The sequence below is a fragment of the Talpa occidentalis genome, unplaced genomic scaffold, assembly GCF_014898055.3.
Source record: "Talpa occidentalis isolate TD23 unplaced genomic scaffold, MPIMG_talOcc4v2.1 talOcc4.15, whole genome shotgun sequence".
In the NCBI taxonomy this organism is placed as follows: Eukaryota; Metazoa; Chordata; class Mammalia; order Eulipotyphla; family Talpidae; genus Talpa; species Talpa occidentalis.
Genome location: NW_023601543.1, coordinates 71707998 through 71721278, shown reverse-complemented (window position 1 = coordinate 71721278; position 13281 = coordinate 71707998). Strand labels below are relative to the sequence as shown.

The following is a 13281-nucleotide window of genomic DNA, read 5'->3' as shown; positions in this document are numbered from 1 at the left end:
TGAAAGTCAAAAGTGAACAATATCTTCTTTATTCTTGGCCACCCCTTGCTTTCCCTGAAATGGTAATTCATAAAATAATCTGGGGAGTAAGGCAAGGCAAAGAGTGTTAAGAACAGGGAGAGAAAGTTTAGCTGATATTTATAGTAATGTCTCATTACCGTGATAAGATAATAAAAGACTCATTGGTTATTCATCGAATACTTATTAAATAACATGCTGCATTGAATACTTTATTAATACTCAAAAAATCATGCAGGTATAAAGAAAGAATTTAAGCCCTGGTTTAAATGACTCCAGATACCAAGAATTCCCGCTGTTGTATCAGACTGGGAGGTGGAATGTTGACATCACGGCCACAGTCAATCAGTTCCTTTCAAATCATTATAGTAGACATGATCTGCCTGTATCAGATCCTCATCACTTATGCACAAATTAACTCCAAATCTAAATGCTCCCCCACCTTGCTTGTACTCATATCATTTTTTCTAGTAGTCTATTGCTTGTTTCCACCATATTAGGTTCCAAACCCAGCTTTTATTTTTTTTAATAAGCACTGGGTACAGTCAGAAGCGCAGGAGGGTGAGGGAATTCACCAGAGCCAGAGCGGGGAACAGAACAGGCAGACTGACAAAACACACTGCTGAGGGGAGCAGCAGGTGGCAGGGGAGGTCTGTCGCGCCATGTGGGACCCTTGCTGGCGGCCAGGGATCGAACCAGCTCTGCAGAGGCTGTGGGCATCTTTGCAACCCAGCGCTCAACCACTGCGCCACCGGGGAGGCCCCAAACCCAGCTTTTAAATCACCTACTCCCCACACTCATTCCTTGTCATCCTCCCCTTAGCGTCTTAATATTTTACATCATCCTCTACCTCATTTGCTTCACTTTCTCCTCATCTGCCATTCCCAATTAGTGATATGATCAGGTTACTTGTACCTCTTGAAAATACTTGTTCTTCACTGTTAATTGCAACTGCCTTCTCGAAGACTCCTGTTCTACCTTCTTGGCTTTCATTCTCTATCCTTCCGTTTTATCTCCCAAACTTGGCCAGACTTCACTTTCTAAGTATAAATTTTGTGTGGTTCTTTGTGGGATTGGGGGAAAGCATGCCTCTTTATTGACTACTGGAACACTTTTTTTTTTCATTTTTTTTATTTTATATATTTTTTGCATCATTTCTCATTTTTGCACAATGTATGCATTGTCATCTTGGTTATAGCCCCCATACATTTCCCACCCCCTTGTTTTGATCCTACCCCCTTCTCCCCCACCCCGTAGTGTGTCTCTGGTTTATAGTTGCTTGTTGATTTTGATTTTTACTTTATTAGTTTTTTTCCTGGCCCCTTATTTAGGTTTTCCAAATTCCTGCTATGAGTGAGACCATCCGGTATTTTTCTTTTCCTTTCTGTCTTGTTTCACTGAGCATGATCCCTTCCAGCTCCATCCATGTTGCTGCAAATTGCAAGAGTTTATCTTTTTTCGATTTCCAAGCAATATTCCATTGTGTATATGTACCACATCTTTTTGATCCAGTCATCTATTTGGGGGCATTTGAGTTGGAACAAGTTTTAAATCAGAAAGCAATTGCTTTTGCAGGATGACCCAACTAATGTTTGCAGTGGTGCCGCCCCCAAGGAATCTCACCACATAGAGTTCCAGGTAGAATGAGATCGTGATATCTGGGCCAATGATACTAGGGAAAACTGAGCTACAACAGTGTACTCATTCTTAATTCTCATATTACTTTGGGTAAATAAATTAACTATAATTGCTAGAGGTGGAGAAGATTATCTACTCCCCCACTGCCTTAATTCCATAATAAAATAAAAGAAAATTTGGAAAAAATAATGTCACATGTAAATTTACTAACAAACAAGCATATAACCCATCCTACAAATTTGAAGTTCCAACATGTATGTGTGCGCGCACGTGCTCACACAGCTTACAATAAAATTTCCCTTGAGGCAAATGTGACAGTATTCCAGTGGCAAGATTAGGCTAACCATCCTATGCCATCTAGAAATATTCTTCATTAGGACACAGTACCAATTTGGGATCGAACTTAGAACAGTTTCCCTAAGGGAGCAGGCCACTGGCCCCTTTAGAATCTTGTAGGAGTGGGGATGTGTGTCTAGGTGCCCATATCCAAGATCTATTATACTTAGTAAAAAGCCACTAATTTTAGCAATGAAACCTGATTTCTAACATCTATTGTGCTAATTATCGAAGCATCCTACTTTTGATCAGAAATAAAGATAGTTGTAAGTATTAGTCATAGCTGCCTCTGGAGTGTTGCCTTATTCTAATTAAATGCAAGCTGACCAGCCTGATAAAGGCAACCTACTGTCCCTAGAGCAGAACCAATACTAGCATAGTGTCCCACCATCTGTGCTGTAATAATTACAAAGAAAATATAGTTATCATAACAACAGCAGACTCCTGTGCTTCTCCTGCCTCTGCCTGAGATTTCCCTTCCACTTTTGTTTAAAAGCATGGATAAAGATAGCCCCTCTCAGGGCCTCCCTGGTGCCACAAGTGGTTATGTCTCAGCACTACCAAGCTATGGGCAGCCACTGCAGCATGATTCCATCCCCAGCCAGGGAGCTGACACACATGGCGCAGCAGACTTCTACTGTCTTGCCCGCTGCTCCCCTCAGCAGTGTGTTTTAGTAGATCTGCCTGTTCTGCTCCCCACTCTCTCTCTAGTGAATCTTCTTACTCCCCCACCTCTGGCCTGCACCCCCATTCTTGGTTTTTGTGTGCATAAATAAATAAAAATAAATCTGAAAACAAAAAAAGTTAGTCCCTATCTCCCTCTCTTCCTTCCTTCCTTCCTATCTCTCTTTCCTTTGCCCTTCTCTTTCTGTCTTTCTCCCATACAAATTCATATTCCCCCCTTAACTTACAATTTCCCAGATAATCCCTAGGTCTACTTATTATCTCCTCTGTCTTTACTAAAATAATACTTGAGGCACATCATTGTGATAGCCCTTTTCACTATTGAGTAGTGCACACTTACTAGTGAATGCTTACTGCTTGTAAAGCAAAGTGAATTCAAGATGCATTATCTCATTTATTTCTATAAAAGGAAGGTTCAAGGACAAAGTCATGAGGAAAGGAATTATTATTTCCAAAAATTTTCAATGTCTAGATTTTAGAACTGGCTTTTCAAATAAAAAATAAAACAAATATTTAAAGAAAAAACAAGGTTGAAAGTTAAAAGCATATATTTGTATGCTGATAAACCACAAACAAACAGATAATCACCTTTTAAGGGGAAATTCACATTGTATCATTGAGCCCTCCTCATGTCACATTTTGGTAACCCATTTCCTGAATGATGTGATGACCTCTGTCACTAGTCGCTTTCATGTATGCAACTTATAAATATTTGTGAATAATAAAAAATAAATAAATGACCAGCTGCCAATAACATCTGACAACTATTCAATAGGGGTTTAATGATTAAAAACTCCCTAAAACCCGAATGTCAATCTCAAGCCATTTATATGGTCAGTAAATCTCTCTCCTACCCCAGATCCATTATAGCCACTGCCCTCATCTTGAAAAGGGAGTTGTCAATATTCATTTTCTTGAAAACTGCATTGTTCAAAAAAGAATTCAATGGATCTTTTAGCTTCTCAGTCCTAAAGAGCATTAACTGATACCCTCTCATATGTCAAAGAGAAAAATACATTTATTTATCATTTCTCAAAACCATTCTTTCATTCCTGATACAGTGCCATATTTTTCTTCCTTCATCAAGATTCTTAATATTTTAAATTCATATGCTTGTTTCTTTTTCTCTCTTTTTATTGAGGAAAGTTAGTTTACAACACTGTATAGAAGTCAGGGGTATAGTTTCTAAACTGAGCAACCATTTATATCACACCACCCCAAGAAATGGCATTACTGGCTCATATGGTAGTTCTATTTTTAATTTTTTGAGTAATTTCCATGTTGTTTCCCATGCACCAATTTACATTCCCACCAAAGGTGCATGAGGATTTCTTTTTCTCCACATTCTCACCAATACTTAACCATTTCTTGACTTTTTGATAATAGCCACTTAAACCTGTGTGAGGTAAAATCTCATTGTGGTTGTGATTTGCATGTCCCTAATGATAATGGACACCTTTTCATTGTCTGTTGCCCATCTGCATGTCTTCTTTGGTGAAATGCTGCCCATTTGAGATGTGCCCATTTCTTAATCAAGTTGTGTGGTTTTGTTGTTGATTTTTTTATATACCTTGGATATTAACCCCTTATCTCATATATCTTCTCCCATTCAATACACTGCCTTTTCATTTTAATGACAGCTTCTTTCACTATGCAAAAGAAATGCACAGTGTTTATGTATCCTACATAAACACTGAATTTGTCAATTGGTACTAGTTCTAACAGTTCTTTTGGTGGAGTCTTTGTAAGCTTTTCTATATTTAAAATCATCTTATCTGCAAGAAAATTTTATTTCTTCCTTTCCTATTGGTGCCTTTTCTTTCTTTTTCTTGCCTAATTGCTCTAGCTAGAACTTCCAATACTATGTTCGGTAGGAGTGGTAAGAGTGGGCAGTCTTGTCTTGTTCCCAAATTTAGACGAACATTTTCAGCTCTGCCCCATGGGTATGATGTTAGCTATAGATTTGCCATATACTGCCTTTATTGCTGTAATATGTTCCTTCTATACCCAATTTGTTGAGAGTTTTTGTAATGAAATTATAAATTTTATCAAACCATTTTCTGAGTCTGTTGACAGATCTATATGATTTTTATCCTTCATTCTATTAATGTGGCCTGTAACATTTATTGATTTGCATTCCAGAGATAAATTCCACTTGATCATGATGTATTATTCTTTTAATGTGCTGTTTAATTTTTTTGAATTATTATTTTATTAAGAATTCTTGTATCTATATTCATTACGTTTATTTCCTTGTAGTTTTCTTTTTTTATAGTAGTTTTATATTTTGACTCTGGTATCAAGGTAATACTGGCTTCATAAAGTGAGTTGAGGGCCTCCCTTGTGGTGCAGGGGTTAAGGTTAAGGGCTATCAAGCTATTGCCAGCCACTGCAGCTTGAGCTCAATCTCTGACCAGGGAGCTACACAGATGGTGCAGCAGACCTCTCCTGCCGTGCCCGCTGCTCCCCTCAGCAGTGTATTTCAGTAGATCTGCCTGTTCTGCTCCCCACTCTGTCTCTGGTGAATCCTCTCACCCCCTACCCCTCTGGCCTACATGCCAGGTCTTGTATGCATAAATAAATAAAAAATAATACATACATACATACATACAGCTGAGGAGTTTTCCCTTCTCTTCAGTTTTTTTTTTTTTAATTTTTTTTTTTTTTTATACAAGAACTGGGTACAGTCAGAAGTGCGGGAGGGTGAGAGAATTCACCAGAGCCAGAGTGGCGAACAGAACAGGCAGACTGACGAAGTACACTGCTGAGGGGAGCAGCGGGCTCAGCAGGAGAGTTCTGCGTGCCATGTGGGACCCTCCTCAGTGGCCGGGGATCGAACCAGCGCTGTAGAGGCTGCAGGCAGCTTCGCAGCCCAGCACTCAACCGCTGAGCCACCAGTGAGGCCCCTCCTCTTCAGTTTTTTTTTAAATAATTTAAAAAGGATTGGCACTAAATTTCAGTATAGCCTTCTAGTTCTTGTCTTTTCTTTTGTTGATGGCTTTTTAAAATTATTGTTTCAATCTTTTTAGGTATCATTGGTCTGTTCAGGTTTTCTAGTTCTTCATAATTCTGTCTTAGGAGGAGGTTATATGTTTCTAGAAATTTATCTGTTTCTTCTTCTAGGTTATCCAATTTGTTGACATATAATTGTTCATAGTAGCCTCTTAACGATCCTTTGTCTGTGGTGTCACGTATAATGCTCCAAAAATTATATTGAATTGGTTATTAGAAAAAAAGGAAGAAGCCTCAGAATTGATTTTGAATCAGAAAACACTGATGAATTTTGTATACTATCTGGCATGGTATTTACAGTCTAGTAAATTTCAGATTAGGAGTTTTCTTCTCATGGTAAATAAATGCCTAGACCGTTACTGCACTGACAGACTCTGGGGAAAGAAATTAGATATCAATCAAGTACCCCATTAATTTGAGAATGCTGCTGCAGATGCTGATAGGGGGCTTTTTAGCCACATTTACTACCCAGATAATCTGCATGTGAGCAACTCCCTTTTATCTGAGAGATATTAGTTAAATGCCATAAGTTTGTTCAGATAACATAAGGAGATAGAAAACTGAGACTATAGCACCAATTTCTGAGTTTCATTTAAGCTTCATGTAGATACTGTATCTACTAGCTTAGACAAAAATCTACCCATTTTTCATAGACATATAGATTTTCATCTATTTCATTTGTAATATGTACCTTCTATGTATCTTGACCACTTACCATACCACTGAGGCTGGAGTTTTTAGATTTTGTGGTGATCTGATCAACTACCTGACAACTGGTTGCAGTCCCTTGATGCTTTTGAGACCACTGGATGCCTACACCCTGTCCTAGAGCAAAGTTCCTGAAAGTGTGATCCTGAGCCAGCAGCAGCATCTCATAAGAGCTTGCTGTAAATAAAGATTTTCCAAATGGACTCTAGACCTACTGAATGTAAGGATCCCACAGTCTATATTTTTACAGGCCCTCTGAATACTATTCATGCTCAAGTCTGAAAACCATTTTTCCAGAGGCATTTACAAGTCTCTAAGGTCTGGAGTCACAGTGTGAAACTATAGTTCAATATTGTTCCAAAGGAGCTTTGCTAAACTCTGACCCTATAGTTTCTAGTAACTTCTAGAGGAGTCCTAGCAGCATAGACTCTGTATCACCAAAGCTGTCTCTCCTGGGAAATGCACCAGGTCTCCTGGGAAATCGCCCAGCACTTAGCCTTATTACGTATCTGAATAAAAGATTCTATAGTCAAAGAAAGAAGATAAGATGTGAGCACAATAATAATATACATGTGAAAAGGGCTCACGTCCAACTCAAAGAGATCAGACTCCAGTTAAAAAGGAACAAATTGCAGTTTTAGCTGTTGGTTTTTGGGGTGTGTGTGTGTGTTTACAATGGATAGCCATAAATATTTCTTGAGCTCCATAAACATAATTGGTAGGAACTTTGGAAAAATAATTTTTTGACTCCGCAATGTGGGCCAGTAGGAAACGGAATTAAAGAGGGAAGACTCACTAAAACATAATTATAGCAGCAGGAAAATAAGTAGGGCCTAACCTATGATGGAAATGGATCCAAAGGATTTTTGCCAGTGGAGAGTTTTGAGATTATTGGTAATGACAAGAGAAAAGTGGGACACATCTAAAGTTTTGAGCCTGAAAAAGAGAGATTGTTATTAAAAATAAAGTGAAAGATGAAGAACAGTGTTTGAGATGAGAAAACTGTCTTTGTGAGCACCTTGAATGTTAGGTACATGCTAAACATACAAATTAGGACTCCAAATTACAGGTAGAAGTGGGAGACCATGAGAGTTCTTGAGAAAGAAAACAGTATTGGACACATATATTAGGGCAACATCTACACAGAAGTGATCTTTGATAGTAAAGGGAAAGTGGTCGGAGAGAAAAATGAAGCAGGCCACAGAAAAACATCTTGAGAAATGACAGTGTTTATGGGGTGGAAGAGAGATGTCTGTGAAAGAGGAAGGGGAAACAGAAACAGACAGTGCATGTAAAACAAAAGTGATATCCATCTGGAACTTACCAACCAATTTTCTGATTCTCTTCTGAGTCACCAGCGTTCTGTTTTTATTGATGTTTGTATTGATTTGGTTTTCAAATATTTTTAACCCTAAAGCAGACAAAGGGCCACAAATGAGGGTCTAGTCATTGCATATCCCAGATTTGGGAAAACTTCAACACTTTATAGTATTTTGTGGCAATCTGGAAGAGACCACCTCTTCCAGTGGTCTTTTCAGTGAAGAAAGTGAGGAAAGAAATGAGTAAATGCATGAAATCATTCTATAATCCAGTCTGGATTAAAGAGTTTTCCCTGTGTATTGTGGCTCCCGTAGTACTCTTAGTAATATGTTTATCCACTAAAATGAACTGCTGACTTCTCCACAACTCCTACTGGGCTGGAAGCTACTGACCAATATTGCAAAGGAAGTTGTTTTTTTTTTTTTATCTCATAAGTATATGGCATGTGAATATCTGATAAATGAATATTTTAATGAAATATTAACTGGTGTGACATGCTACTTTTGTAATGTGCTATTTTCTACTTAACTAAAGTGTTTACATCACCAAAATGTTTCCACTATAGACTGTCGACTGCCAGATGTACCTAGACATGCTAGCTACAGCAAATATAATTATTATTTTTGGTATACAGCTATATCCTGGTTGAGGAATAAAGAAAATATCAGGTACCAAAAATATGACACTCTTTTCTAAAATAGTTTTCCTGAAATCTGCTTTAAAAAAATTCTCCCATGGCTAAATATTTTCTTCCAAGGGATCCTGTAATAAAGCTGTTAGCTTCTTATATACCTGCATTAACTCTCATTTTTTGAGTTTTCCCTAACAAGTTATAATCATAGAATGACTTATAGATGGCTCAATATTATCAGACTATTAAAGTGGACATATATACACACATGGGTATCAGGAAGTGAGCTTTAGTGTCCTTAAAGTCAAAAGGAATATTCCGGAGTCAGCCAGAGCAACAGTGAAGAATGTTCCTCTGTCTTTCATGTTTGATACCCCAAAGGTTTTTAACTTTCTATGTCAAATGTGAAGCTCATTTTGTTCTGAAATTTGTGATTCTTTCAATTCAACTTGATCTAGTAATCAAGTAATACACTGATATTTGTCAGGGAAAGCAAAAAAGAGAGCCAAAGATATTGATATTGGCAGACTCAGCATCTTGACAGTATTTTGAATTGATGTGAATTGTGAAATCTGATATCACATCCTGAAATGGAAATTGATAAATGAGAGACTATCTAGAAGATAAATGACTTTTTGTTCTTAGAAACAAGTAATAAACTGGGATATTTATATTTAAAAAATTAAGATAAAGACAATGCACAATAATAGTCATCAAGTGAAGAATTCTCATATAAAAAGGAGGAAGAATGAGGACAGAAATCAAATTTTAGGGACTCCTCTGGTGGCGCAGGCAGTTGAGCGCAGCGCTGTGAAGCTGTCCGCAGCCTCGTCAGCGACGGTTTGATCCCAGCCTGCCGGCGAGGGTCCCACATGGCTCGGCAGACCTTTCCTGTCTTGCCCGCTGCTCCCCTCAGCAGTGTATTTCATCAGTCTGCCTGTTCTGTTCCCCACTCTGTCTCTGGTGAATCCTCTCATCCTCCCGCACATCTGGCCTGTACGCCTGTTCCTGTGTAAAATAAATAAATAAATCTTTTAAAAAAAAAAAAAGAAATCAAATTTTAGAACAAGTTTCATTCATTAATATTGCGGTTTTTTTGTTCTGTTATTCAAACCGATTAACATGATGAAAACAAGGTCGGCAATATTTTACATGTAAGATCAGTGGAAATCAGTGCTTTATGTTTTTCTGTAATAATTCAGTGTAATAATATCCTTTTTTAATTTGTAAGAGTTTATTTGAGCAAACACCAATTCAAATTGGGCAAATCCAAACTAGTGGCTAGGACTGCTCCTTACAAAGACTCTTACAGAGAAGACACAGAAGCAGAGCAAGGATATTATTTGATTGGCTGTAGCTTAAGTCTTTGCTTGATTTGGGAAAGCCTAGTTGGCTATTGTTTATTGTTCTTAAGTTTCATTTTCTCAGACACGAGTGCCTTTATGATGGACTTTAGCTTTAGTTTCTGTTGGCTTATATAGGTTGCCAAGGTTTAGAGTCACATCAGTCTGATGACCTTCTTGTTTAATTACTTGAACATTCTGGACCAGGTGAATGCAGCTCAGGGCTTTTAGACTTATTTGAGGATAGGGCAGGAAAGCCCTTTGCCAAAGGTGTAAGTGCATCAGTCCCCAAATCCAAGAACAGGCTTCCAGTAAAAACTTAACTGGTTTTATTTTCTTCTTAACAGAAAATCAGCACAGCACTGACAGTCTAAAATCAGTCCTCTTCAGTCAGCCAGGTACAGTTTTCTCCCAACAGGGTAAAATGATGAAAGGCAGGATTAGGTGTATGATTAGAGTAAGAACATACTATCTAAATAGTGGCTTACATAGCTGTCAAGATTCTCTATGACTTGTGCAGGAAAAAAAATGTTGGCTGTTAACATTTCATTGTTCTTTCAATTTATTTTTCTACTACTGTCTTCATTACAACAACAGCAAATGGTTGGGGTACTGGTAGTGACTCTAGTGTGAAAAAAATACTTTTGTAGAGGTTTAAACCTATAACACCCCCCCACCAAAGATATAACAATATAAACTAACTTTACCTCAATAAACATCATTTAAAAACCTACAAAATTAAAATTGAAATATTTGTAGACTTATTAAAAAGAAAAAAATCTAACCCGTTATGCCTCCAAATTAGTTCCAAAATATAAGAATTCTTAATGAGAACTAATGAAAGCTGCTTTTTTTAGTGTCCCAGAAATGGAAATGTTGGAAATGTTTATGAAAAGAGGTGACTGTTTCCATGCCCTGTTGTTTTCATTGGAGAGTAGTGAGTGAGTCTTTACTCTGTAATATTTCTTTGACAGACAACAAGGATTATGATGCCTACTTATCATACACCAAAGTGGATCCTGACCAGTGGAATCAAGAGACCGGGGAAGAAGAACGCTTTGCTCTTGAAATCCTACCTGATATGCTTGAAAAGCATTATGGATATAAGTTGTTTATACCAGATAGAGATTTGATCCCAACTGGAAGTAAGTTGATGTTTTCATTTGAGGTGTGCATAATCTTGTGTCTGTCTGTGGTCTTATCATTTTTAGGCAGAATTTCAACTTTACTCCAATTCAAACAATTGTATCTCTCAGCTTCTCAAGAAAGAAATGTGTTTATATGAAACTTAATTTTCGATACCGCTGAGGAGCTACTTCCATTGCTGTAGGAAGCATCTCATTTTATGATCCTCAGCATTGAAAAAAACCAAATGAGACATTTGAGCCTGGGAAAAGAGATTTCTAACATTGAAAAAGTGAGGGCCAGACTCTATTGAAAGTAATCATTGGCTGTTTTCATCTTATAGTGTTACCCAACTCACACTGCCACTTAAGGTGTGAAAGAGAATCTACCAGGGCTTTCTGGACCAAATGTTCCATCCATTCATTCTGATGAAACCTCTTCTCTTTTATAGCATACATTGAAGATGTGGCAAGGTGTGTAGATCAAAGCAAGCGACTGATCATTGTCATGACCCCAAATTATGTAGTCAGAAGGGGCTGGAGCATCTTTGAGCTGGAGACCAGACTTCGAAACATGCTGGTGACTGGAGAAATTAAAGTGATACTAATTGAATGCAGTGAGCTCAGAGGAATCATGAACTACCAGGAGGTGGAGGCGCTCAAGCATACCATCAAGCTCCTGACCGTCATTAAATGGCACGGACCAAAATGCAACAAGTTAAACTCTAAGTTCTGGAAACGTTTACAATATGAAATGCCTTTTAAGAGGATAGAACCCATTACACACGAGCAGGCTTTAGATGTTAGCGAGCAGGGGCCTTTCGGTGAGCTGCAGACTGTCTCGGCCATTTCCATGGCCGCGGCCACCTCCACAGCTCTCGCCACTGCCCATCCAGATCTCCGTTCCACCTTTCACAACACCTACCATTCACAGATGCGTCAGAAACACTACTACCGAAGCTATGAGTACGACGTACCTCCTACCGGCACCCTGCCTCTTACCTCCATAGGAAATCAGCATACCTATTGTAACATCCCTATGACACTCATCAACGGGCAGCGGCCACAGACAAAATCAAGCAGGGAGCAGAATCCAGATGAGGCCCACACAAACAGTGCCATCCTGCCGCTGTTGCCAAGGGAGACCAGTATATCCAGTGTGATTTGGTGACAGAAAAGCAAGGGACAGCCCGTCCCTAGTTGCTTGAGTGGAGTCTGCAGTCCAGTGCCTGGAACTAAATCCTCGACTGCTGCTGTTAAAAACATGCATTACAATCTCTAGAACACGAGGAAAAACAGGGTCTTGTACATATGTTTTTTGCAATTTCTTTGTAGCATCAGTGTCTTCCTGTTTTACCATGTCTCTTGCCATTACATTTTTTGACTTTGTTTTATATGTCATTGGAATTTGTAAATTTACATTTTTTTAAAGAAGAGACTTATGTATAGATAGAAACCCCTTTTTTGCTTCATTAGTTTACTTTTAGGATGGGTTTTTTATTTCCTTCTCTTGATTTTGTTTTGCTTTTAACATTTCCTTGGGGTGCTTGGACAAATCTATCCGATGGGACAAGGAGCACCGGATCCTCTCTTGGGTTCTGCCTAGGATCAGCAGGGCCATGTGGGGCTCAGAGAGCAGTGCATTGAAGGCCAGCATTGCCACTTGGGGGTTAAAAAAAAAGATGAGAAGAACACTTGTTCATAGGAGGGCCCCGCCAATCAGAACCCTGAATCTCTTCCTTGTCCCGCCTCATTCCCCACCTCTACCCTTCTAATGGCGGCATGATGTGTAAACTCTGAGAAGGGGTGGGGGTGGGTCTAACTGTCTTAACATTTAAATCACTGCTCGTCAGAATACACTCCAGACCCAAAAGTGTGCTAGTCACGTGACGGTGACCACTACAGAGTGCTGAGAAGATCAAGGGCATGAAAATGGGGGAAAGAGTGTTGTTTCTGTTTCTTAAATGAGTTGATGTACCCTTATATAAATATATATATATATATATATGCACACACACACACACACACACAACAGGACAAAAGAAACAAAAAAAACTACCAAAAAAAAAAAACACAAAAAAACACAAAAAACAAAAAAACTAAGCCCTATATTTGATCACTTCCTGGAAAGGCATGAATGTGTTTGTGGCTGTTTTTGTTTAATATTCTTCTTCCTCTTTTCCCTCTATAATTTTACTGCAAATGAGATTATGTGCAAATGCCAGGCAAGTTAACTCAGAAGGGTGAATCAACACAAGTCAAAATGAAATTTACATTGAAGGCTTCCAAACCAAAGGGAAGGACAGGATGTGTCATCAAATATGTTTTTTGTCACCTTGTATTATACAAAGTGTTATTTTCTAGAGTCAGAAAAAAAAACCTGTGAAACTTATTATGGGGTCCCCTTGTATTTAAATGTTAATTCGCTGTATTTGATTTTCAATGCTACATTCAGAAACAAGTGTTT

At 38.4% G+C, this 13281-nt stretch overlaps 1 protein-coding gene across 2 annotated transcripts in view; it reads left to right on the top strand.

The window, feature by feature from the left end:
* Positions 1–12856, top strand: part of IL1RAPL1 (interleukin 1 receptor accessory protein like 1) — a 1141580-nt gene extending 1128724 nt beyond the window's left edge. For both annotated transcript variants that reach the window (XM_037512572.2, XM_054695805.1), the window contains exons 10-11: positions 10665–10835; positions 11267–12856. In XM_037512572.2, the coding sequence (XP_037368469.2) occupies positions 10665–10835; positions 11267–11985 (890 nt within the window). In that variant the 3' untranslated portion in view covers positions 11986–12856. The remainder of the gene's footprint in view (positions 1–10664; positions 10836–11266) is intronic.
* The last annotated feature ends 425 nt before the right edge of the window (positions 12857–13281 follow it).